We start from the raw sequence: 27158 nt of genomic DNA, 5'->3' as shown, positions 1-27158 counted from the left end.
CCTTAATATGTTAATTGAAACCGCATTGCTTGATATACTGGGAATAATTGAAGAAATATGTTAGAAAAATAAAATCTAGCTAATCAGATGTGAGGCACAGAAATTACATATTTTCAGATGTGATGGTTTCATTTTCTTATTCAAAAATAGTTTGTACAAGCGTTTACATGAAATTCAAGCAAAGAATGGAAGGTTTTTTCTCTTAGTGAAAAGTAGAAAAAAATGTAAAACCAATCACTTGTTGTTCTATAGTATATGAAAAAATAATAATAATAATTTTCCTGGCTGTTATATATGAAATGTTTTCTGCCAGCCATTAAAAGCAACTCAACAGAAATGTATATTTGAAAATTCCCTGTCCAGTTCAATTTTATCTCATATTTATGTTTGTCTGAGTGATACTTGCACCAGAATCATGGTAGATAGCATAAAGAGAGTAGAGAGTCATAAATCATTGTGAAGATAATTAATTTTATAGCGACAAAAATTGGATGAACAGCAAATATTGACAGGTAGCAATACTCCTCAGGAAATATCACTGCAAACTTTTTCTGTTTTTATACTTTTCTCTAAATGATCAGATTGCCATCAGATAAAGTTTCTAGTCTACATGCACTTTTTCTCCAACCCAGTCTGTAGATTCTTAAATTAAAAATCAGTATGACTAAGCAAGGGAGGTAAAAATACAATGAGTATTAGTCTGTACATTGTTATTTTATGAAAGCCTTCAACATAACATAACTTGCAGCAACAGTACGAAGTAGGAGATAATCTGTCCCAGTTTAAGATAGATCATAATTGGTATTCAGCAGGGAAAAAAAAAAATCCATGAAGTTTATTCCGTGTTGCTACTGCAGATGCATTTGCTGTATGTCTATCCATATCAATCTGAATTTATTAAGATAATTTTATATAAGAATCAGGTCAGGTTCTTAGATGTTGTCATAACCGAGTCATAGGTAGATTTATTTATCTTTCACTTTAACATTGATCAAAACTATTGCAACAGACCATTGTGCTGGCTTGCTTGGCAGTAATGTTTCAAATTCAAGAACTTTAACTAACAAGTTTCATTTTGGACATGAAAAAGGGCTCAAAACTCTGGGAAAGCAGAGCAAAGCTGATGCACATGGAAAAATTTCTTCTCGTCACTGAAGAAGCAGACATTTTTAGGATTGTGACTTCAGATGATAGTCATCTAAATTCTGCTTCAGTCGCATTTGTGTTGCATAAGTTGGTAACAAAATCCACAGCAGGAAAAAAAGATGCCAAAGCAAGGGTATGCTCTGTCAGTTATCACTTCTGGCTGATGTGCTGTGAGCCTAAACATCCATGCTCAAATTTCACCTGTAAGGAGAAGAGGAAACAAACAAACAAACAAAAAAAGCTTAGCAATAATTAATGTTGATGCAAATTGGGGATCAAATATTTAGTAAATATAGATACCATAGTGTTGAGATACGGAATACTAAAAATAGCATAAAAAAAGCGAGTGAATATGGTTTAATGGCACAGCAAGCATGGAGGAATTACATTGTTCTCAGTGTCATTTCTGTACTATCATGTCAGTACCTGCAGTCAGATCTTTAAGGGAAAAAAACCTGTGTTGAAAAAGGTTTCTCTTTAGTATTAAAAAAAATGGAAACAGCTAAGAAATCTAACAGTTTGCTCTAGTCTTCCTCTGAGAGTTCCTGTCCTGATTCTGCAGCCACATGTCTCTTTTCCCTACTTGACTATTTTCCAGTAGCTGCATTACAAAGCTCATATCCCAAACAAGGACTCTTTGCTTCAAATAAAGTACCCAACAGCTTGTTCTTGAAAAGAATTCAAGCTGTGATCCCTTCTCTGATAACATCTTTTCTGATGGCTTGGCAAGCCTTCTGTCTCTGGGGTTACTAACCTTAAATCAGGAGAGATCAGTGCTTTATGGCCATCAACTGTGAGCTCTTTTTTGTTGTTTGTGTTTTCTCTGAGCTGCTATTAATATGCCCTTGTGTCTGAGAGACTGCAAGGAAACCGGTGAATCCCCATTTAGGTTTCTTTCTAAAGTCTTTAGCAGCACCCTGGGTAGAAATTCTCCTCTTTGATATGAAATCCTAGAGAATTTACTCGTGACAAGCAAGTTCTGGAAGTCTTCAGTCTCTGGAATTCAGAGGCCTGACACTTTCGTCTCTGGGTTTTCAAATTGCTCAAGTCATTCCATCATGTACAATTCACAGTCAAAGTCCAGCTTAATTTTATTCTTTGTTTCTCTAAAAGTAGTGGAAATACAGTTAAAATTGTCTATCAGTCTGGGAGATATTAATAGTAATTTTTATTGCAATGCCTCATTTTTTAAACCTCAGTACAGTTTTTGGTAGGGTCTTCTCAGCATATCTCTCAAGGATATTTCCTTTATGGAAGTATCATATTGGAAGACAAGGACCCTTTGCTATCTGCCAGCTATTTCAGCTCCTGTGTGCATGTTAGGGAGAACCTGTTTTAAACTTTTGTTTCCAAGTAAGAGTACATGTTTAAGCCGAACAAAACAATATATGGATTCACATTAATATTCCTGCATTGTTTCTGTCAAAATTCCTGGAAATCCTTTTGGGGAAGAACAATTTTTTTTTTATAAGTAACATATTTCAATATATAATTAAAAATGATGGTTTGACTGGAATTCTTCAAAATTTTTGAAATAAGAATCATCACTGAAAATCAAAAAATGCTCTATGAAATCCAATTTATTTTTTTGAGTTTGGGATTTAATAAGTAAAAACACCTGAGAAATCTGAAAAATTTATCTCGATTTTATTGTTCAGCCAGTTAAAAGAAAATTAATTTGTGAAGGTATATTGTGTGTGGTTTTTATTTAAGTATTCTCTTTGTTTTAATAACTTTAAAAAAGGTCTAAATGATCTGTCAAAGTTTCAGGGTAAGACTTACTGCACTGTCAAGATCACATATTTACAAACCTTGGCTCAAGTACTGAAATCATGAAACTGGCTTAAAATGCAGGAGATTTTAAAATCAGTGGATATTTTCTTAGAGGTTGAATATTTTGGGTTCCTATTGTCAAGCTTTCCCAATGACAAGAAAGACTAGAGACACACTTAAAAATAAATGCATAAAAATAGTTTTCCCTAGATTATAACTTAGCTTCATAAATTTCATAATTCATAACTATTCAAAGGAATGAAGGCTTTCTGAATAAAATAAAATAAAATAAAATAAAATAAAATAAAATAAAATAAAATAAAACAAAGCAGTTTGAAAAAGGCAGGTCTGAAGACAGAGTGATAATCACAGATGAATATGGCCGAACACTTGATTTTCAGACTACAGTATCATAGAGAATTTGTCTTCTAATAAGCATGACAAAGCACGTTTCCATTTGTTAAAAATTAAGTGCTTATGGAGAAGCACAAATATGTACATATTTGAATAGTTAAATAGTATAGAGAGCAACTATCCGCAGAGAAGTAACTCAGTAACTATGGCATGTAAATTAAGGGCTTCTGGGGCTATTGCTTCATATGAAATGTATTCAGCTTCTGTTTGTTTTTCTAATGGCCATTACCACAACTCAATTTTTGTAGATAAGGGTCAAAGAGAGGTTCATTTAGTCTTACATTCTTGCACAAAATAATCTATTGTAAAGATTTTTTGCAGATCAAATTAGGCCCTCAGTAATACAAGCAAAGTATATAAGAATTTATTTAACAATGCTGTCAATAAGGTTTATTCTTTCAAGACTGTCTTGGCATTGCAGAGAATAATAGAAGTGGAAACAAGCAAATTTAAACAAAAAGTTTAAAGTCCTCAGTCAATATATGTAAACTGTGAGCATGCACAAGGAGCAGTTTTGCTGAATAGTATGAGTGTTTTTTTGGCTTTCTAGAGCGGAAGGATCTGTGTCTAAAACATATAGCCACAATGTGGTACATTCCAAATAACTTCACATTAACGTTAATGGGAATTTTTACGAAAATAAGCATTTTTGCATGTGACTTTGAAGGATTTGATTCCCTGTAAATAAATGATTTAGGAGTTGAAAAGACTAGCAATTTGGTGGGGTATTTCCTACTAACAGCAACATGGTGTATATAGATCCTTGCATTTCTATTTTTTTTCCCCAAAAAACATTGGAAATAGTCTTTTCCAAAGGAATCTTGAGAGACTGTGTTATCATCAGCTGCTGTGGGGTACCGTGCCATAGATGGCTAAAATAGCTTTTACACTAGAACTTAAGAATTGTTTTTTTATTTATCTGTTCTTATTTAGCATATAATGCATCTTTAAAAAGCAGTTACAACATGTCTTACACAGGAAAACCATAAAGGATTAATGTAAGTGAATGACTGCAGGGATGAACCTTGGATTATCTGAGCAGTGTTTAGAGCGCAGATCCGCAAGTCTGGGTGCAGGGAGAACGGTGAATTGAGGGTAGAACTGAGTACAACCTTATCACTTGAATTCATGTCCCTTTTTAACCTCAGCAACTTCGAACCCATACTTGTCATTCCCCAGGAGCATGAATCAGTGTATAAAGTGATTATCCATTTTGTTTAACATTTCATATGATTTTGCATTGTTTGTGACAGACAGTGCTTAGGCAAGGTGCAAAGCTGCTTTGCAAAAGCCTGTTTTGGGGTAGAAGAAAGTCAAGCTCTACGGGTTCAAGTCAAGCCATATCATGCTTTGGGCCTGCAAATCCAGATAATAGCTCACAAGTCCAGATAATAGCCCCTGACTCATCTTTATTTATAAGTTATGAGACAGGCTGAAGGAATAGGAAGGGTTTTTTTTGTTTTTTTTTAAGCTGAGCACCTTAGGCAATTAAATCGACATGGGGTTTTATCTGTGAATGCCAGCTTTGCAGAGGGGACTATCTCAGAACTGTAGGTTGGTGCCTCCATCTGAGGGAGGTGTGACTCGTCTTTGTCCTTGCGTTTCCCTGCAGGCTAATCCCTGAAAATCCCCATCTGAGATGCCAAACTCTCCCAGGCCACTGTGTGGGAGAGTAAACACTTGGCTGGTGTGGTGAATCCACCCTCCGGGACCAGCAGCTCACTGCAACATTTAGTATGATGACATGTAAAATCTTTTTGGCTGAATCTAAAATGACGGACTCTGGGGAACTTTTGAGCTTCTGCGTTCAACCAGACACATCAGTCCCTGCCCTAGGATCTCTTTATCCTCTTCTTCTCTCTTCCTTTCCACCTCCCCCCATCTGCCTCTGTGTCTACGTGGAGCAGCCGGGGGGACAGGCTGGAAAGGTGCCACGGCTCTGGCCATGGCTTCGACCGAGGGGCCTGCAGAGGCATCGAGACTCGTAGCGTGTTGTAACCTGTACTCATTGCTCTGCTTAAACTGAGCCTTCCTGAACGTGGGCCTAAGTAACTAACACTGTCTTTGGTCTCCTTAGAGCCCAGCCTTACAGCTGAAAGGAGATTCAGATACAGTGCTGCGTCTCCCAATCCAGTCTTTCCGCTTCCTAGTCTCAAGCTCAGTTTATACAAAAGGCAATAAAAATAGATCCTGCTTGAAATGTGAAGTAAGATTGCTTGGTTTAACCTTTACTTCTTGGGCAACTTGAGACTTTTTTATCAGTCAGCTCAGTGTTGAATAATAATTACTACATGGTCTTGCTTATTTTATTGGGCTTAATGTCCAGTAAGACCGTAACAGAAGGAGTGATGCATATACTGAGTAAACCGGGAGTTTGAATGGTTGATTTTGAACACCATAGGTGATTCATATGACAGATGTTGGTCCATTTAGAAAAGTTTCCTTTAAAGCTAACTGTGACTTACTATTACTATTAGTGTGTGTGTGTGTGTGTGTGTGTGTGTGTGTGTGTGTGTGTGTGTGAAGACTGCTGCCAAAACTACGAATATCTAGCATTTCTGAATTGCAAGTTACATCTGAAAAACATATCTAAGTGTGGTTATGGTCAGAAAAGGGAATACAAAAATAGCAGTTTCTGTGTATTTGGTCATGTCTGCTTACTTTTCCAACCAAAATAAAGCTTTTCAAACTTTTACTCATGTAGGCAGTCCAGGGCCAATACATCTTTGGTAAAGTGTGCAGTAACTCTTTTCTTCTCAGATATTGTCTACAGGAATGTTATGGTACTTTCTTAATGCAGCTCTACATTGATTTGAAAGCCAGGTTATGAGGGCGAGTTTGCAAAGCTGCCAAAAAAACCAGAAGCCAAACCAAACGAAACCAAAAAACCCCCACAAAAAACAAAAAACAAAACCCCTGAACCTTAAGCCCCAAAAAGAGAAAAAGAGAAAGAGATTTATAGGTCTGAAAGCATGCCTCAAAAGATCAAAAACAATAACAGAATATTCTTGTATAAACCCTACAACTTGTGGTTATCTTATTTAGCTCTTTTTTTAGTTTCTCTGTTTGCAGACCGAAACTTGATACGGAATTCTTTTAGACAACACAGGCATGAAATGCAAATTTTCCAGCCTTTCTTCATATTGAATTTCATTTCAAGGTAAAAATTGAACTGAAGTAAAATATCATGCTTCAGTTGTAAAATACATGGGGCAGGAAGACAGAGAAAAAAGGATCATACTACATTTCCCTGTATATGATGTGGGAGCAAAGGGCATTGTCAGTTCCCGGATCCAGATGCAAAGCTTTGCCTTGCCTGCATAGGAGTATAGGATCTGAAAAGCCCCTTTTCCCTTTCTAATCTCCCTCTGTCCCTCATTCCCCACTCCCTGTGCCCTAGTTTTCACTGCGGGGAAATACTTAGTAGGGCACACGTAAGAGGTGGAAGTGTCCTCCTGCAGGTCCCCCAAAATGGACAAGTGGAGAACCAGGACTCTGGAATTGCACCTGCCCTGCATATTATATGCAGCCAAAGAAGTTTATGTCCGTAACTTGAGCGCTCAGGCAGAACTGCAAGTACCTCATGAATAATATACAGGAATAATACACAGTGTTAATAGCAGGAATCCATACAGCAAAATATTTCCTCCATTAAGGAACATCCTATTCCTCATGAGACACAGTAGAAATCCTCCTAAAATTCAAGAGAAATCTGACCACAGTCCAAATACTCCTCTCAGGGAAGTCAGCGGCAAGAAAAAAAAAAGAAAAAAAAAAGAAAAAAGAAGACGACTTTGATGGTGCATGATTTTGTGCTTTATACAAAAAAAGAAAAGGTCACTTGTCACATGCATGGTCACCAAGTCAAATGCATCTGGTTAAACAGAATGTGGCTATTTTGGGCTCAGCATAGTGTTATGATTACTTTTGTTGCTTGTTACTTATATGTATGTCTGTCTTAGAGAGAAAAAAACAGAGAAAGACTAAGTGAGAAGTCCATGAAATCTAGAAAAAGAGATCGAGAAATCTATTGGTTGCAGTGGGCAAGGATGTCACACAAGGTCATTGGTCAGTGATACATTTTCTCTGTTCTCAGATTGTTCATCTCTAAGGAACTCCAGTAAATTGAATTTTATTCTTGAGAGAAGAACAAGAACAACAAAAATGTAGAAATAATTTTCATTCTGCAGATTTCAGAAAGGTATTTTTTTCCATTTAAATGTCTTTTTCCCCCAAATGCCAAGTGTTCAAAATATTTTGTTCACAGTCTCTCTCAACTCCTTTCTGTCCCTTTTCTTTTCTTTCACTCACCAAGACAGTAATTCCCAAATGGGAATTTTACGTTTTGTCACTGGCATAAATTGGGAGAAGGGAAAAAATAAAGATATATTTGGGGAATATAGGAAAAAATGAATAAAAAGTTTCAGTGAACATTTGTGGCTTGGAAGAATCCCATTTTTAAGAAAAACTATTTTATTCAAAGGTGTTTATCAGCAGCATGGATAGTAAGTATGGGCAAAGGAGACTGGGCTGGGAAAGGAGAGCCATTTTTTGACATACGTGGCATGGGGCCATGTGCAGGTCTCTGGTTTATTTGTGGAAAATGGAGGGAAGTATGGTTTCCTGCTGCATGTGTTGTCACACACTCATGCTATAGACAGCAGGTGGGTGCCTGGAACAAAGGAATAATTTAAAATTAAGACAGAACTTTTACCAAAGTGATTATTTTTGAACACTCGCATGCCGCGAAGGCCGTTCTTCTGACTTTAAACCAACACCGATGCTGGTTTTTCCCATGAAGTTAAAATGAAGTGCAATAGAAGAACCATAACTGCTTTGCCCGTGACAGAAGGAAGAGCGGGCGTTGCTTTGGCCTGAAGCATGTCTCCGCTGAACGACGCCGGGCCAGCTGATACTTGACCTTTAGATTCCCCAGAGTTGCCACAATTTTAGGGAAGTGGCACTTGTCAGATGGCCAGGAAGTGTGATGGAAAGGCCAGGCTGCTGGCCGGGGGGGGGGGGCGATGTGCAGGGCAGGGTGCGGGGCAGGTAACGGGGGAAGTTCTTTGGGGTCGGAGGAAAGATGAGTTTCCTGAGTGGGGAACTGGAGCAGGTGGAGAGCAGCGAGGGGAGCCCAGGACTGCTGGTCCTGGCTGCAGAGGGGTCTGTGGGGTGGGGGCGGCCAGAGCAGGGCGATCCGGGGCGGCCGGAGCAGGGTGATTCGGGGCAGCCGGAGCAGGGTGATTCAGGGCGGCCGGAGCAGGACAATCCGGGGCAGCCGGAGCAGGGCGATGTGGGGCAGCCGGAGCAGGGCGATGTGGGGCAGCCGGAGCAGGGCGATTCGGGGCGGCCGGAGCAGGACAATCCGGGGGCAGCCGGAGCAGGGCGATTCGGGGCAGCCGGAGCAGGGCGATTCGGGGCAGCCGGAGCAGGACAATCCGGGGGCAGCCGGAGCAGGGCGATCCGGGCGGCGGGGCCCGGCGGGGCAGCGGCCCGGGGCCGGGAGGGAGGCGGCGGGGAGGGATGCGGCAGCGGGAGCCCCCTCCCCGGCTGGCTGGCTGCTGCAGGGCGGGAGAGGAGGCAGCTTCTGCTCCGCGCTGGGGAGGGGAGGGGGAGAGGAGGCAGAGAGGGGATGTTGTTAAACAGTTTCTTACCGTAAGAGGGAGTTGGGACCCAGATCTTTCCAGTTAATCACACAACAAACTTAGATCATCGCAATAAAAAGCAGCGCGGCTCGCTCTGCCTCCTCTAGTGACCGCCTGGGCGCGGGGTCCTTCCAAGGAGCCATCTCCGCTTCTCCTCCCTGCCAGCCGCCGGGGGGGCCAGCGGCACCATGTGGGCCAGCAAACTCCTGCCAGCCTTGCTGCTCCATCAGCTGCTGCTTCTTCCCGTCACCATCCCTTTGGCAGGTTAGTTTTTCTGTCACTTTGCTAGTGACCCCCCGCCTCCCCCCTCACCTCGCAGCTGCATCGTTCCGTCTCTCCCCCTCTCGCGCTGGGGGCCGCGGGTGGCCGGGCAGGGGCACCGCACGCCAAGCCCCTCCGCAAGCGGGACGGGGCAGGTGGGAAACCTGCCCCGCTCCGGGCGGCGCTACCTGCGCGCGGCGGCGGCGGCGGCGGTGGCGGCTGCGCGCACGCGGCGCCCGGAGCGGGAGCTCGCGCAGCCCCGCCGCCGCTGCTCGGAGCGCCGGGGAAGCCTCTGCCCGCCGGCGGGGAACGGCCGGGCTCGGTGCAGCCCGCTGGCGCTGCACGCAGCCCCGCTGGCGTTTGGTGCGGGTCGGTGCCAACCCGCGCCGCGCGCACGGCGAAGTTCCTGCGGCCACGGCCTTGCGGCCCGGCGAAGGCATCTTCTGCGGGTCGCTGAGGTGCCACCGCTGCCCTCCGCCTCCCCCCGCCCGACGTGGCGCCCGGGGGTCTCTCGGCCCGGGGAGCCCTGGAGAAGCTGGGAGCGGGAGAGGGCAATTTCGGCGTTGCCCAGAGGTGCTCCCAGCCTTTATCAGGGCATGAGGAAACATCTGTCCCTCATTTCCAAGCGGCAGAATAAATGTTAAATTGCATAAGATGACAAGGAATACCCAAAACACATAATAGTATGTCGCTGAAAGGGAATGTTCTTAAGTTTAGCAGCATGAACATACTATTTCCAGACTGAAATAACTGTAATTTCTTTAGAGGCTCCTGATGAAATCCGGGGGGGAAGGAACAGACAATAAGTAATCAACTGCTGGAAGCTCTTTAGCTGAATTTCTTTCCTGAAGTGTCCCCCTTGGACTGGATATCTGAAGAGCTAGCTCTGTATTTCTATTGGCCCTCAGGGGAGATGTTTGAGGAAAAAAAAGTTTGCAAAGGTTTCTACAAACTTTTCCTTCCTTCCTTCTGCCAACATTGTTAGGGTCAGACCTTTGCACAGACAGAAACAAGACAGCCACAATTGAGGGAAAGGATGTGCCAGGAGGGACAGAGGGACGGTGCCTGGCGCCTTGGGACAACGTCTGAAGCCTCCAGCGCTGTGTGTGGCAACCGAGGTCGATGGTTTCAAAGAAACAGCTACACTTTCTAGTTAGAACATCAATATTTTAAAACATGATTTCAGATTGGAATATTTTGTGATCTGAGCAGGCAAGTCAAAAAAAAAAAAAAGACTGACAGCAGCATCATGGGTAGTAAAACTTGTCATTTTTCTTCTACAGTAAGTGTGTGCTTTTGTAAGATGCTGAACATCTCACAAGAACCTCTGTGTTCAGTCTGCTCTCATGAATTTAGTTTTGTGGGGCATTCTTGGCAGGTGATGCAGATCTAATATTATTTTCTGAACTTTTTTCTTTTCTATGCTGATATTCTTTTCTGAACTCCTTTTCCATGTACATTGCAATTTCCATTCTATGGACATGTGACCTCTTTGAAAAGTGATGACTAGAGCTGGCTAGGAATTTTCTGAGGAAATGTTTTTTTTTAGTGGAAAGTGCTGACCCATCAAAACTTTTCACAGAATTAATTCCTTTTAAACAGAAACTTTCTTTGGCATGGTTCCCCCAAATCCAATGAAAGAGAAATTTCCATCAAGAGGCGTTTACAGCAGCCTGGGGTACCAGCTATCGGGAAACCCTCACCTGGGATGGAGACTCATCAGCTGATGTGCTAGTTAAAAAAAAGTAGAACAAGCTCCCAAAACTTTTTTAGCCTGTTGGAGCTTTGTACAACTGTTTAGACATTCAGTGGGCCAAAGAGGAAGAAACTGGTCTAGAGCCTGCTTCATGAGAAGCTAGGTCATGCTTGCTCTCTTGGTAGTCAGGACTCTTATCTTGAATGAAAGAAAATCCTTGTTCTCCCTGGCTGTAGGCTCTTAGCACTGGTCTGTAGTTTCGCAAGCTTAATGAATATTTAATCTATCTAATATTTCAGCAGGACAAATTGAGACACAGCCTCACTACCCTCAGGATCAGTAGACTGAGGGTCTACCGATGGGCTATTGAGCTACCATGGGCTATTGAGGTGGTTCATCAGGATGGCTCATCATGATGTTGAAGGAAAATCAGATTTCTTCAGATTTTCTCACAGATTAGAACTCTTGTTTTATGGCCAACTTTCACAGTGACAGGTTCATGGCAACACTCCCTTTTTAAAATTTCCTCCCTTATCCGCCTTAATATTAATCAGTCCTATCTGCCTTATGGTCAAGATGATTCTTACCACGCACTCGCCATTGTGTTTACCTTGCTTTTTAAAAATATATAATCTTCCACAAAAGTGTCTGGATTTGTACAATGCAGGCAAAAGGAAGTCATGCCATCCATTTCTGAAAATATATTGATTGCTTTTGAAACATATATGGTATCCTTTATACACAATTTTGAGTTTTTTTTACTGGGGTGCTTTTAAGAAAGTTTGCACATTTCCAAAAGATATGTGTATATTTTTATTATTTTTATATATGAAAAAACAAGCTAAGTGATGAATGCAGAATTCAAAAATAGAAAAAAAAGTAATTTGCTAATGCATGCCAATACCTTTTTGCTGTTCTGTCAAAGCTGATGTTAAATGTACCTAACAATAAGTATTATTTCTTCTGTGAATGGATCTTTTAGGTTTGGATTCCCATGTCCTCAGTGCTGTATGAAGACAATGTCCTGTGTTGCAGAGTTTGCTGACTAATACATGTTGGGTTATATTAACAGGTAAAGAAAAATGAGGGTGAAGAAACAACAAGAAATTTTCATGTCAGCAAGCTGTCCACACTATCAGTATATGATTTTTTTTAATATACAAAAGATAAGATGATGATTCCTGAAAGAGATAAATGTGCAAGGTTCCTACAGGCTACTTGCCTAGTCATTATCAATATCCTGTAAGTCTCTATCACTTGCATCAAGAAATTATCTGTAGCTAGTAATTTTATCAGGGAGTTTTCTTCCTTGTTCAGATATTCTTAGTATTGAGTATTCTTAGAGAGTATCTCTTTAATAATGTTAATCTAGCAAGACTAAGGCTGACTTTTTTATGAAAACAAAAAGTAAATTGATATATTGTAAGAGAATGAATGTGAAAGATTTGTTTATATTTAAGATATGTTTTTGCGTGAAAAGACTGTCAGCCAAGTGTGTTTCTTTAGTCAAATTTCTTAGCACTTTCTGTAGTTCAGATGATCTGAAGCAGTTGCTAATGAAGATGTGGGAGTTGTATTCCTATAAATAACAATTGCTTAAAAAAAAAGAAAATCCCATAGCCATAATCGATGCATGAATGTTGTGTATTCCTGTGGTCTGCATAGCTACGTATATTTTAAAAGTTTGATGTGATTTATACTTCCCCATCCCAGCTGTAGATGATCATTATACTATATACCGTCAACAATGCAAAATGATACTCTGCCAGTTGGAAGACTGTATTCCTTCTGTTTAATGGAATCCTTTTGGAGTACAGTGCCAAGGGCTGCTTGTTTTGCTCTCGTATGTAATATAGCACTTACCCTTCTTAACAGATTTTCTGTTTCTATTAATGCCATTTTCATAAGCAACATAGCGGGAGAACACAGAGTTGAAAGACATGAGATTAAAATGTTGCATAAAACTCTGGAAAATTGTGCACCGAAGTCAAAGAAAGGAAAGCCTCTTATTGGAAGAGCTCATCTGTCATTATTGTAATACTTCAGCTGAGGCCTGAGTTGGACGGGAAACACACATTCTCCCTCGGAGAGCATAATATCTCCCCTTGGATCTCCACGCTGAACAGCACAGTTTGCTACTTAAGCATTCCAGACCTTATCAAGGAGTGCAAGGGTAGATCTGAGCAGGATAACCAGGCCCTTTGACTGGTAAAAGCTTTCGATGGAGAGGGGAGGGTTGCCCTCCACATTTTGTAATTGCTCATTTGGAAAGAGTCAAGGAGTTTCACATTTTCCCTATTAGTCACGAGGTGGGGGATCGACAGGCAGAGGCTATGAAGTAGCGCGAGGGTGAGAGAGGATCGACCTCCTTGCTTGCTGGGGAACCACAAAAGTTAGTGGTAGGATTGTCATCCTCCAAATGGGAGCAAAGTCTGTACTTTGCAACATGGAAGTAGGTCAGCTATGAAGCATTGGGAATGGGTAAAGACATCCTTACCTTACTCCATCTTCTTATGGCAGTTTGTGGCAGGGGGTAGTAGAGCTGTTCCTGGTACCTACCAACGTATGGAGAAATGTATGGAGAGACAAAATGAGGAGCCTGATCCAGATTTGTCACCTGCGAAGGCAAAAATCTAGCTGTTAATTGGCTTGGGGGCCTCTAACCATGCTCTGTTTGATGAGCCAAGTCATGCTTTGCTCCTCAGCTCTGAGCACCCAGCTGGGGACTGGCTGCTCCCTCTGTCTCCCCTCTCTACCTGTGACTCCTTCCCTCTGCCAGCACCACTATATTTATTGGTACATACAGCGAGCAGCAAGGCTATCGCTGCTCTAGTTTGCTGCCCTCTGCAGTCTGCCCCTCTCTGCTCTGCCCGTGTCCTGGCCCTGCCTGGCCGCGCTCTCTCCCTCGCTCCAAGCAGCTGAGAGCCCACGGCAGAAGGAGCACGCAAAGCCCTGTTTGTGTTGGAGGAGGCACCACGTGTGCACAGACTGCAGAATGCAGTGTGAAATAGTGGGGATTCACTTCTAATGCACAACACATAAGGGTGCAAACCTTACAAGGGAAGATCCTCTCAATAATTTAGTCAGAGGTTAGACGCAGCAAGGCAGCGTACAAACTGCAGAACATTTGTTTCTGCCGACAGGTCCCAGCATCCTGCTGAGCAGATAACCTTTTCTTGGATGAAGAAGAGCTGTCCTTTTGCATCTACTGTCCAATTTTAGAACATATTATCAGTTGTTAGCGTTATCTTTAGTTTCTTGAGCTTTCACACTGAGTACAGGAGAGGGCTACAAAGAAAGGGTTTAGCAAAAATGTTAAGTTGGGTCCCAAGAAAAATGGCAATCTTTGCAGTTGCTAATGAGGGGCATGCGTGTGTGTGAGTGTGTGGTAATACACAACGTAAAACAAAAGAGAAACATCTTTTTGCATTTCCTGCATCTGCTCAACAACTGGGCTGAAAACCATTGTAAAAATAAGGAAGAAACCACAATATATATATTTCACACAATTTTCTAAAAATTGTAGATTTTTACATGATGACTCTTTGGTCAAGAAAATAATTTCCAGAAATTAAAATAATCACATAATCCTCCAGATATCTTTCTGGGAAGCTATTTGATTGTGACAAGCTAGAGATTCATCTTTGTACAGCTGGTTTTATTTTCATGACTTTCCATCTATACGGCTGACTGCAGTTTTTAAGGGTATGGTTGATAAACTTCTTTCACGCCAAATTATTATCCTGTATAAATAACTGCATTAAACTTAATCTGGCATCTAAGTCTATTCAATCTAAAAAGTTCTTTTCTTGGGCACATTTCAGAATTGTTGCAGTTTCTTATTATGTTGGTCTTGTCTTTTCTTTTCTTTTCTTTTCTTTTCTTTTCTTTTCTTTTCTTTTCTCTTTTCTTTTCTTTCTCTTTTCTTTTCTTTTCTTTTCTTTTTTCTTTTCCTCTTCTCTTCTCTTCTCTTTCTCTTTCTCTTTCTCTTTCTCTTTCTCTTCTCTTCTTCTCTTCTTCTCTTCTACCAAATGAGAAGTCATTTGGAAAGGGTGTTCACCTTTCTGCAATCTGACTAGATATCCAGGAATCTGGGTGTTTCTGATACTGGAACAGGCATAAGGAGAAGTTACTTAAAGTAAATGGAAGTAAGTTAAAGATACTGAGCCTTGATTTTCCTTTACCAAAGTGACTGCTGCTAGCACTTATTTTAGAAGAGAAAAATGTCCTGAATGTATTTGCTTAAAAATGCCTTCCCAACTATTCTCATAGACAGCAATACTTTGATAACCTTAATAACGACTTTTGTATCAACACTTATCTTTAACATTTTTTCTTCCATTACTGTGACCATACTGTTAACTTAAGCATCTGGTGTCTGAAACCATTTAGTAACATGTACTTTTGCCATCTGGTCAAGTTTGTTTTTTTCTTAATGAGGCCAGTGTATTTACAGTGTCGTACTGGGGCCTGTACTAAAATACAATTTAGCCTTGCTGTTTTATATCCTTTGGAAAGTATTGTCCTGGAGATGCAGTATTGAGTTTAATTAAGAGTGTCCCTTGAACCATGTTTTATAGACAAATTAGACACCTTACTGCATTTAGAGTGATTTACATACTTCAGCACAAGTATGCACAGGACTTTTGCTTTATTTCAAACTCTACTCGGTGACTTTTCTTCTTACACAAGCTTTGCCAAAGGCATTTATTCTGTGCATATAATTAAGAATAATCTATTTATTATTTTAACTTTAAATTGTCACTATTTACACTGAGACAAGCGTTCAGCTTCCATATCTCTTTTGAAATATGTTTTACAACATAGTGATAATCCATGTTTTTGCAGATTTTTGCTTTGCACATTTTATTGAGATCTAACAAATAATTGTTTGTTTGTTTTTTTCCCTTCGGGTGAAACTTAGGAACATGTTTCCTTAGGTATTACCTTGGAATTTTGGTTGAGTAGAGTGTTTCCTGATAAAATGTCTGCTGTTTTACTGTGTTAAACTGCATTTTCGTGCATTTATTTCAGATGTATTTAATTGTTTTTTCCCTGAAGATTTTTCATATGATGGTAGATTTCTAATCTTTTTTTTTTTTTCAGTAAGCTTTAAATCAGAGAAAATTCAACTCTACTGTTTCTTTTTTTTTTTCCAGCTCATTTGGGAAATTCAGTTTACTTTGGCTTGCAGTGGTGATTGTTCTTTGCAAAATTAAGTGAATATCTAATCTCATTTTGACCTTCTGACCTGTCTATCAGTTATAACACAAATAATTCAATTTTTAATTAGCCCATCTGTTAATTGCTCAAGGTCAGGTGACTTCATTTCATTGCAAACATAGTGCAAAATATTAAACAGAAGTCTAAAATGGCAACTGGTATTCAGGAAAGGGACTATGTCTCTTACATTTTTATATGATTGAAAATTTCTAAAATATTTTTATTGTTTCATATAACCATTTTTCTTCACAGGAATGTATTTTAATTCCTCAGAGTCTCTGGCTTTCTACACACAGTGCATGGAGAATTTCCTGCTTTTCATTTTTTTCCCCAATACCACTTGATTTTGGATGTAGTAGCATTACTTGGAAGAACTGAAAATGATTCCTGCAGTTATCTGACAGTATCTTCTAGTCTAAGGAATTTAAGTTTTTTCTTTTTCTTTTGTTTTTTCCTCAAAGATTTAGTTTAGCTCTGACATTATCCAAGAAACACATAATGCACAGTGCTGGTGCTGGTATGTGACTGTTCATATTTTTTTTCCAAACTGATAATTAAAAAACCCATATCCAACTGACATAAGTAGCTATCACAGTAAAAAAAAGTCTTTCTTTACCCTGGATGGTTGAAAGGATAGTGCAACAAAACAAATAAAAATTTAGGAAACTATCAAAGTTCTAAAAGATTATCTGTAATCCAGCTTTGTAAATGTAAGCAAACAAAATCAGGAAATAGGCCCAGTACCAAAATAACAAGATTTCTTTAAAGATCTTGACTTAAACATAAAATTTTTGTGTTTATATTTATTTATCTCCTGATCTGGAAAATCTGGTGCTATATTTTTATGTGCTTGTGCTGTATAATAAAGAGGGATGCAAAATTAGAAAGAAAGGAATGAGACATCTCACAAGGCCTCATGCTGTATTTCTTTAATAAAGGACTAACTATTGCATAGACTAGAGTGAAGCGTGGAAACCTTGTAAGCTGATGTGCTGAATGCATCACAACCCTCTTTAATAAAAGCCTTGCAGAGCCTATGACAAGTCAGTAAAAGTATGGAGATTAGTCTGGGGGAGATAGTCAGTATGCTCCAGTTGTGCTTTGTGAGATTACAACTCCTAAGTCTAAAGATACATCAAGATTAGAAAAAGCTAGATGAGTGGAGGAAGGAGAAAGGGGTTACCAGCGAGTAGCTAATGTGAGAAACCTTCATTGTTAAATTTTGCTATGGAAAATACAAGCAGTGTTTTATTCTCATTATTATGGGCAAAGGTAATATTTAGGCTTGTTAATGTCCTGTATGTTATTTTGGTTACCACCACAATGGTATCATTTTGGATATATTTGTTTTTTCACTACAGAAGGGGTAATGAAAAAACAAACCCTTTCTGTGGTTTTAATAGACCTGAGAATCCAAAACTTGACTTACTTAGGTATTTGAGCCCTAAATGGCCTAAAACTGTATTTATACTGAATTTCTTGACTCCCATGTAGCTTGGTATTGGACCTATTGTTTTCTACTAAGTATGAGTTTTTCAGCAAGCTGTAATAACCACACCACAAATGTAATAACAGTCTGAATATAGTTTTGAGTTGCGGTATAAAATATATTCAAATAGTTTCAGTTGTGAGTGATGTGGTAGCAGGGCACCTCAAAGCCCTTTTTGGTGTGGGACACAGGACCAGAAGAGAAAAAGGAAATGATATTGCTGCCATCTTCCCAGCAGCCCAGTGGTAAGAAAATACCTGAAGAGTGGGAGAAATCAAAGTACAAATTCCTTTACTGATACAAGAGATTCAAACACATTTCTTTTGTTAGTCAGGAAAGCGTCTTAATCTCCATGATACTGAATATCATAGGGTCCATTACTCAGTTGTTGCTGTTAGACCTGTTCTACTTTGTATAAAGTAGTTAAAATTTCAATTAAGTAGCATCTAGAATACAGGCACCTCAACCTCCAAGTGAGTTTCGCACTATAAGGCTGCAGAACAATAACTTTCCTCATCTGTGGCATTGTGAGTATTTGCCATAGACTGGAACTGCTCCAAGAAAAGCTGCTAAGGGAAATCTTCCCCACCCTGGGGGAAGATAAAGAGTATATGTAGTTAGGGGTTGTTCCTGTTGAAAAAACGTTGCTTCATATTTGACTGGATTATTTTATATTTATTTGAATCGGCTGCCATTATTTTCAATAGTAAACTGAAAGTCAGATTTCCTTAGTAACATGATTGATTGCTAAATACATGAAAAATCAGAAGATATAACCCACAAAATAACCAAAAGTCTTGGCTGATCAAAGTTTAGGAAACTAGAATGAATGGCAATCACAAATTAGCAGTATTAGTTACAGCGTGCTGCATGATAGTCTTTAATATAGAGCATTTCTAGGGCATTCTTTTATTTAAGGGTCTAATAATAAAAGCACTTAATTTGAATTAAAAAAATAAAAGCTCAGTTATTTTTATATCTTTTTTGTTATTGGAGTTATAAAATTAATGTGTTGCATTATTCTGATGATTCTAAGAGTTGCACTAAGGATGTATTTGTCCCTTTGCCTTTTGGATTACAGGCAAAGTCATAGAATGGTATTGTTTGAAAGCTAAAATAAATCAGGCTGCTATGAATTGCTAAATGCAAGATCAAACCCATAATCCTCTTTAGACAACTGCTCAGAAAAAAAAAAAAAAAAAAAGAGCACAACTGTGACCCATGCTTAAAAAAATTTCTTGATTTTCTTTTTATCATATTCTTGCCTGATAGCTGATGAGAGTTTAAGAGGCTGTTATCATAAGGAATTAAGATAATGATACTTATCAGTGGAGGGGAAATGTTATCATCAGGAACTGAAAGAAAATACTTTGATATTTCTGTAAAGATTCTTACCTCCATTTGACATAAAAATCTTGGCTGAGACAGCATAGAAATAACAAAGAAATCTTGTGGTAAATGTCTTAATCTATTATCTTACAAAAGCTTTATGGAAGGCTTTCTTTTTTGTGGTTGTCTTAAATAGCAGATGCAATATCTATTGCAGCACTTTGGCTCTACCATAGGTACAGCAAAAAATTTTTTAAAAAAAGTATCTTCAGTGTAGACACAATGGCTTTCAATGATATGTTGCTAATACTTAAAGCAATAATTTCCTCATAACATTTCCTAAACATTATGATTCAATTTAGCTGCATATGCACTTAGCAATGCACAATGCTAGGCTGGAAAACCCTAAAATTGATTATATGTCTCCCTAACACCGCACCAAACCTACTAACGCTTCATCTTTTAATCAAAAGCTTCTTCATATAATAATAACAGATTTGGAGGGAAATTCATAAAGTTCTTTTTCTGAAAATGTCTGTAGTTTGAATTAAAATTATGAACTGTTGAGCGTAGAGGAGCAGCATGTTCACCCTCAGCAGTTTGAAAAGGAGGAGAAAAGGATAGGGTAAAGATCTTTTTATAGGTGCACTGCAGCAGAGATATTCTATTCCTGTGATTTTTTTAATAGCTGAAGCTTGATGAAATCTAATATAAATGTCTTGCATGTATTTTTAGGTGTTCTAGGGATAACTCACCACTGAGAGGTGTGATTTAGCCAAATCCATTGAAAAAGTGAACTCATGTAATGATAGGGATGGAAGTTCTGCAAAGGGAATGCCCTTAAGGCTTCTTTGACTTTACAATATGTGCAATTGTCAGGAACTCATTCACAGCTGTGGGAACCTCCTCTATTGCTGCCTTGCAATTCATGGAGCTATTCTGAACTTCTGCACAGAGTGCACCAAACAAAAATTTATTAACTTAAGTGCACTTTGAACTTGCATGAGGAATTATTTATTTGGAATAACGGAGCACTAGGTTGAGAATTCATATATTTGCAGAACTCTGACAGAATTCAATAAATTGATGCTGAGCATTCATGTTCTGTCATTGCTGCAGAGCCTGTGGAGAAAAATGAAAGGACAGTTGTGGAAACTGTTACATGAAAAGAAGCTATGAAAAATAGTGACTATTCCCTATTTTGTAAATTAGAGAGGGATTCATTCCCCTAACCTTACCTGCTTAAATGTTAGCTGACTAATCCAAACAGATCCTCTAGGATCCTTGAGTGAAATAATAGAAACATCTCCAAAGACCAGTTTATCCTCCCTGTTACTCATCTGTCTTAGAATAGGGAGAACCACTCTCCAGAGGTACCTGTGTGCCTCCATGGACTGTGGAGCAGTCTGGACCATGCGACAGGACACCCAGCAGTAAACGTTGCGACAATGAATTGGGCCCTAGCATTTTGCACTGAACCAATGGGAACTTTATGCTAAATTTTTTTCAATCAACTCATGCTAGATTATTGAAAATACATTTTTCACGCACATGCATTGGTTTCTGTGAACAAATATATATACATAGTGGGAAAACTGTGGATTTTTCTTGTAGAACAAGTGTGGTGTTTTCTTGCAAAAATGAAAGACGTTTCCTTCTTGTACGTTAGCCAACCATCTCTAGCCAGCCTTCCCTGCTGCAGTTTATACTGGCCCGTTTGGCAGAGACAGGGAAATCAGATCCGTGCTTTCCTTTTCATAGAAATCTTTGCAACAGTGCATGCTGTTACTGCCATACTGTGGCCTCTGTCACCCCTCATCATCTTTTCTTTGGGTTAATGACTTTAATTCATTCACACCTAAACTGGACACAACACTCATGCTGTGTCTTCACTGGAGCGCAGTGGAGACAAGTGATTATTTTTGTGTCTTCCAGGCTCCAGTTCTGTTCACAAGTTGTGATTAAAAGTTTACTCTGCTAAGAACAGTTTCTCACATTCTGACTGTGATTCTCTATAACATATAGACCCTTTTCTCTCAAACTGTTGCCCGGCAAGTTGTCCATCCAGCACTTCTTAGTCTGATTATACCAGTTTGAGAACAGAAACTGCACTTGCTTCAATTGCAGAACACCCTTTTCTTTCTGATCTTAACTCCATTTTGCCTTTCTAAAGAAGACTTTTGTTCATCTTTTTCACTTCATTTTTTTTCGCAGAAATATTTGTAAGATCTCAGATTTGCCCTGATCCGTAACAGGCATATGTTGGGGGTTCTGAAAAATTAAAAACAAATGAAAAATTTACTTCTTACACATTTCTGGTATTACAAAATTCTCCATTTGAAATGAGTTTTGCTGTATTTCAGAAGAGTCAGGTTTTTGAGAATGGGGATCACCGCCTAAAGTAATCAATTCTTCCTGTATTTCTGCTTGTGCCTTATTTTTGTGAATTTCTCTATGCTTTAGGTACCAATGTTCCTACAATTCCTTAAAAAATGCTATTCATCATGAATGCCATCTTGTCTGTACTCTTCTATACAGTGTTTGTTTTCTTTTTCTTGTTGACCTTTTTCTTAGAGGGCAAAGGAAAAAGGAGAAATCCTCTTCATGATTTCAAAAAAACAGGAGAGATGATGCTCATTAAAGTAAACAAATCACTGGAAGTAAAAACCAAGCTGTTAAATACCACGGAGCAATGTGCCAAGAGATGCAGCAGAAACAAAGGCCTTTCATTCACTTGCAAGTAAGTTATATGTCTCTACTATTTTATTTTTTTCCCAATATGACCAATATAATACTCTCTGACCAAATGTCTCTCTATAATTGACATCAGTGGCAGCCTGTACTGAGGGCAATCTAAAGTTCACGCGTTTTTGATTTCTGTGATTTTGTTCTGCCTGTGCAGAGAGTGTCAGTCCTTACTGAAGCCTTAATCTGAGCTGTTCTGTCTTCTCAACTTGTCCAGTCTGTAATCTTTTCCGTAATATATCTAAAAAATGTACTCGTATTAAGATGTGGATGACTTGTGCTACACTGTAGCATTCAGTGAACATTTCTGAGATTTTTATATCTCTTATAAATGGTTATTGTTACACATCACAGCTGCAGTATTTCAGCACCACTTCAGACCATATTCTGTCTTCATGCTTTGCACATTACTCCCTCTGAAGTCGGTGGGAATTTCACACATGGAATACAGATATATGCACTGCTGAGGTTCACTGCCAAGTCCTACGAATGTGATACAATGGAATCAAACCTTTTGGGCTACACAATCATTGCAAATATACGATAGCAGTTCTGCAGCATCTGCTGTCTCTTACGAACACATCATGCAGCTGATTGCTTGTCTGCCTAGTACATATTCTCTACTATTTTTTGGAAAAAAACACTATTATTTTTCCCATGTACTAGACTTGAATTATCCCTCTGGCCTCTCTTAGTCTGTACCATTAGCAAAAAATGAAAGGACACGAATGCAGAAGGATCTTTGAGAGAATGGATGGCTTCTGTACTGGTGAGTACTGTGCCAAATGTGAGCCTGATCTTGAAACACATAAATTTTGCCACTCACTACAAGGGGAAGATAGATCAAATGTGATAACAAAACTCTTCCTAGGCACAGAAGATCCTCCAGTGTAATTTGATCCTTCTTTAAGCCTTTAACTCCAGTGTTGCAAGATCTAATTTGTATCATTTTGTACCTTGACTATATATTTACATGTGTAAATAATAAGTGAAGTTTACTTATTACTGTTAGAAAATATTTTCCAGGCACTAATATTTTTCACGTGGCAACTGAGTAGGGGCCGACTCCTCTTCCTACTGGCAGAACTTCCACTGATGTCATTGCCGACGGGATCAGGTTGTTCTCAATGCAGCAAGAGATCCTTGAGCTCTGATGGTCGGCAGTGAGGAGTATTATTAAATGAGGTTTCACAGGATAAAAAGAAAAATTCTGAATGTTGCCAAGCATATGACAATTCTAAATTCCAACATCTGCTTAGGAAAATTGTTTCAAGCCTCTTCTAGTTGTAGCTGCTCTGGCTGGTATGTTGTATGTTCTGCGAATAAAAAGTAGGTTAATATGTTTGTTGATTTCTCTCTACCTGAATAATAATCTAGAACCTCTTTTTTTGGGGGGGAGGGTTATTTTCTCATTTGTGAAGGATTTTTCCATTGAGACGGTAATTGTTCATTAAGGGGCAAACTTCCTCCTCCATAATCAGTCAATAAAAAAATATAGAGGAGCCATGAAGGAATCTGAGAACAGATTTTGGAAGAATCTTACTCACAGACAGCAGTAGGTCTTGTAGCTATTTTGCATTGGAGACGGAAAAGAATTGCGAGTCTGACTGCTCATACTCTGAATTTTCGATTTCTCCCTACGCTTTTTCAAAAGGAAAAGCTAGCAGGAGAAATGTAGGGGATTCATTCTTGCCTGAGCTGTCACTATGCAGCAGAACAGGAGAGATTCTCTGTATCTGGGAGCAGTCTCGTGGTTGACCTTTGGCCCCAAATGAGTCCTCTTATAATGTGTATAGTTCTTTGATGCTACAGTAAACACATATTTGATGTGTTCCCTTTTAAAGGAATCAGTGATCACTAATGTTTCCCGTTTACTGTTTGGATCCCCAGTCTTTAACTTCATACCAGTATATGATTGCTGCAAGGTGAAACTTTTTGCCACCATAGATTAAAACCAATTAATTTAGTGTTTGCTGTGGGTGCGAGCTAAAATAAGAATAGAAGTGACATAAAATGACATTTTAAATACTTGAAATACGTGATTGGATTTTATCTTCATTTATGGAAATTTTCATGGCTTGATTGTGACACCCCATACTCATGCAGTATTTCTCTACCACTTGCATTATAGCACTGGTGTTTTCTTTCATTTTCTGGATTCAAACTCAGTTTGTTTAAGTATTACTATCAAATAAAAGAGAAATATATTGTAACACAGTTATGACAGTAGCAATGGGAGCAGCAACAGCTAGGTCTGTGCCCTACGAGCCACCCAAGCAAGAAGAGGGTTGAGCCTTGCCCAGTCTCTTTCTTTGCCAGAAAGTAGCAAAGTAGCAGATCTCAGGAATTAGAGACCTATACAGGATTAGTCACCCCTTATCTTCTGGAAAAAAGGAGTAAGACAACATTTGATTTATGTATCTTTTTTTTTTCCTCATGCTTGAATATAAGTTATGAATGTGGATTATATTTTGTAATCATTAATCCTTGCTATTTTTAAGATATGCCATTTCTCAGAGCTGGCCTTTCTTCTTTTCCCTTATTATCACTTTTGCACACATCTTGTTCATCTCAAATATGTGTTACAAGATTCTTATCTAGACCTGTTTCTCCTTCATAACATTATTCCTAAAATCTCCCCATCAAAATCTCCCTTAGATTAATTTACTGTGTCTTTTTGACTTCGTGACTACCTGTGCATCATTTTCTGCCTTCCTGATCAGCTTTATTAACTCGCTGCCAAGCTATTCCTATTCCTTCCTTTCAGCACAGTCCATAATTCCCAATGTTTTCCCTCAGTTATCCTTAGAGCTTTTCCCTACATTTCTCATGGATGAGAAAAATTCCACAAAAAAGAACATATTACTGTTTTAATGGCTATCCAGATGACTGCTGCAGAATGTCACTTCCTTACCTACAAAGTTCTGCCTGTCTTATTCTCTGTTATTTTCTTGCTCTTTGGAATGCCTTTTACTTTATATTTGTGCAGAATGGGATTCCAGTATACACCATGGGATTCCAGTATCAGATCAGAAACTCTACCGACTATCTCAGTACAAATAGCAACAACAAAAAATGTTGTGATCGGCAGTATCAGTAGAAAAAAGTCCAAGAATTTGCTTAAATATGTTGACTTTGGAAGTGTAAAAACCCTCTGGATTTGGGTCCAAGAAAAGATTGTTAGAAACTTTTATGTGGAGAAGTGGCTGAAGCCAAACTGGAAGGAAACCAAGAGGCAACTGAAAGGCAAAAAACTAAAAGAAATGTTTGTAAACAGTGTATTCTGCATTCCCACTTTAGGAGGAGGAAGGGAAAGGAGAATGTAATTGGAAAGACAGGAAAGGTCAAGGATATTTTTGTGAAGCTGGAGTTGGAGAGACTTGGATACGCTCACATTTTGAGAACTAGCCAGCGAAGAACAGAAGGCTGAACAAAGGCAGAAGGATGAAGGTTAGCAGGTTGGAAACATTTGGAGTCAACAGAGTAGAGAGAGCAGTTGGATGAAAAATCTGTTTGGTGATGGAAAAGATAATGAAGAGGATGTTTGAAAGAGAGACAAGTGGGGAGGTTGGATAGGATCTTGTAATATTTTTAATTGAAGACAGCAAGATCTTACACAGAAAAACTTGCGTGGTTAGAGGAGTATTAAATGGAAACCAAGGAGCTTTGTTTTGGAGATGCAGAGTTGTTTAGCTAGTAATATGGCAGTGCCAAAATATGGATATAGTGTAGAAAACCCGTGTGTTCTTTGAATATTATCAAGCAGTGTTAAAATGCCTTCATAGGCTAGAACAAAACAGCTGAGAACATTTGGGATGACTGATGGCTGACAGTGAGAAGGACAGACTAAAGGTGATAGTTTCATGTGGGTAATGTATTATTTGATTCTCCTGAAAACTTAGGTGAAAAATTAATTTTAAGTAGTTTATTATTTTGCCTTTTTTCTTACAGGAATAACTGCCTCCCCTCCCCACCCCTCCACCCCTAGTCCACTGGATTTCGCAGTCCGGCAAAACATTTGGTGTGGATAAATGTATTTTATTTAAATCTGCGTTTTTTAAAATACTTTAAAATATTTTACCTACATTTAAGGATAATCCTTTCAAAATGTTGCTGGGACAAAAAAGTCTATACATTTCATCTAAAATACTGAAAGAAAATATTTTTACTTTTCTGATTTCTGTTTACCTTTCTCCCACCCTCTCCCCCCACAAAAGTCACTGGATTCAGCACACATTGTACTCCATCCTTGAAAGCAGTTAAAAATGAGAGAGAAAAGAAAACAAAAGCACAGCAAGGACAAGCTGTAGGTACACTATCACAGTTTAGACTATTTGTAAAAATAAAAATAGTCTTGCTTTCAAATAGCTGTGTTGTTCTAGGCAAGACACAGACTCCTTGTGCTTCAATTTTCTTCTAGCCATCAATGTGAGATACTTAACTATTTCACAGGAAAGCAAAGCAGCACAGCAAAGAAGATGCTTTCGAGTCTTCTTCTTCTTCTTTTTTTTCATTTTTCCCTGAAAACAGCTCAACTGGGGATGAAATGCTGTCTCAATCACATTTATCTCACTTTTAAAATAGAGATATTTAATGACAAGGGAACTCTTAGATTAGTGTGAACAACCAAACTGGTATTTAATGTAATGGCCACATCAATTTAATTTCTTTGTTTCTTTGTTCTTGCCAGCACAGTTGTGGGTTTAAATACTAATTTAGGCTGTTTCTGTGACTTTCCCAGTAAAAATAAATCTGATGTCATTGCATGCTCCTTGGCAAGCCATGTGTCATTATTATAAACCACACGGAGATTTTTTTCTCATCCAGATTTTCTTTGCAGGGCTTTTGCTTATGACAGAGTTGCAAAACGATGCCATTGGTTATCCTTCACCAGCTTGACAAATGGTGTGAGAAAGAAGCAAGACCATGCGTTTGATCTGTATGAAAAGAAGGGTAACTGATTTATTTACTGATTTTGTTTTTCCAGCCATGGAGGGAAAAATAGCTGAGGTCAGTCAATAGGATGTTTGATACACTCCAAAGGCTGTGTCTTACAATTCTGTTTACAAATATCTTTTATCTTTGCTGTCATATGAGCACAATGTTGGTCTATATTTAGTTTGCCTCAGTTTTTCAACCTATATATCTGCCTCTCATCACTTGTACTAGTCTGAATTGCTACTTCAGTATACTGATTAAAAGCTCAATCATATGAATTATTGGTATTGACTTAATATTGTTTTTAATTACCTCACTAATGTGTGTAGGAGTTAAGTTCTTAATCATGGACTTTTAGTAGCATTTTCAGTAGCTTTTTAGGTCAAGTTACTGATTAATGTTTTTTTAAAAAAGGAAACAAGAATGCACATGGAAAATGAAACAATATTTTGAATCATGATATCTATAAAGACTATCAGAAGTATTTTTTATTATTATT

At 38.9% G+C, this 27158-nt stretch overlaps 1 protein-coding gene and 1 long non-coding RNA gene across 4 annotated transcripts in view; one reads left to right on the top strand and one right to left on the bottom strand.

Annotated features, from left to right (window-relative positions):
* Positions 1 to 27158, bottom strand: part of LOC106485613 (uncharacterized) — a 540848-nt gene that overhangs the window by 86199 nt on the left and 427491 nt on the right. The window lies entirely within an intron of this gene.
* HGF (hepatocyte growth factor) overlaps positions 9109 to 27158 on the top strand; it is a 59830-nt gene continuing 41780 nt past the window's right edge. For all 3 annotated transcript variants that reach the window (XM_067316840.1, XM_067316839.1, XM_067316838.1), the window contains exons 1-3: positions 9109 to 9242; positions 21551 to 21716; positions 26562 to 26674. In XM_067316840.1, the coding sequence (XP_067172941.1) occupies positions 9167 to 9242; positions 21551 to 21716; positions 26562 to 26674 (355 nt within the window). In that variant the 5' untranslated portion in view covers positions 9109 to 9166. The remainder of the gene's footprint in view (positions 9243 to 21550; positions 21717 to 26561; positions 26675 to 27158) is intronic.

Source organism: Apteryx mantelli, chromosome 1 (genome assembly GCF_036417845.1).
Source record: "Apteryx mantelli isolate bAptMan1 chromosome 1, bAptMan1.hap1, whole genome shotgun sequence".
In the NCBI taxonomy this organism is placed as follows: domain Eukaryota; kingdom Metazoa; phylum Chordata; class Aves; order Apterygiformes; family Apterygidae; genus Apteryx; species Apteryx mantelli.
The sequence above is the reverse complement of the archived record's forward strand: the minus strand, read 5'-3'. Positions and strand labels throughout refer to the sequence as shown.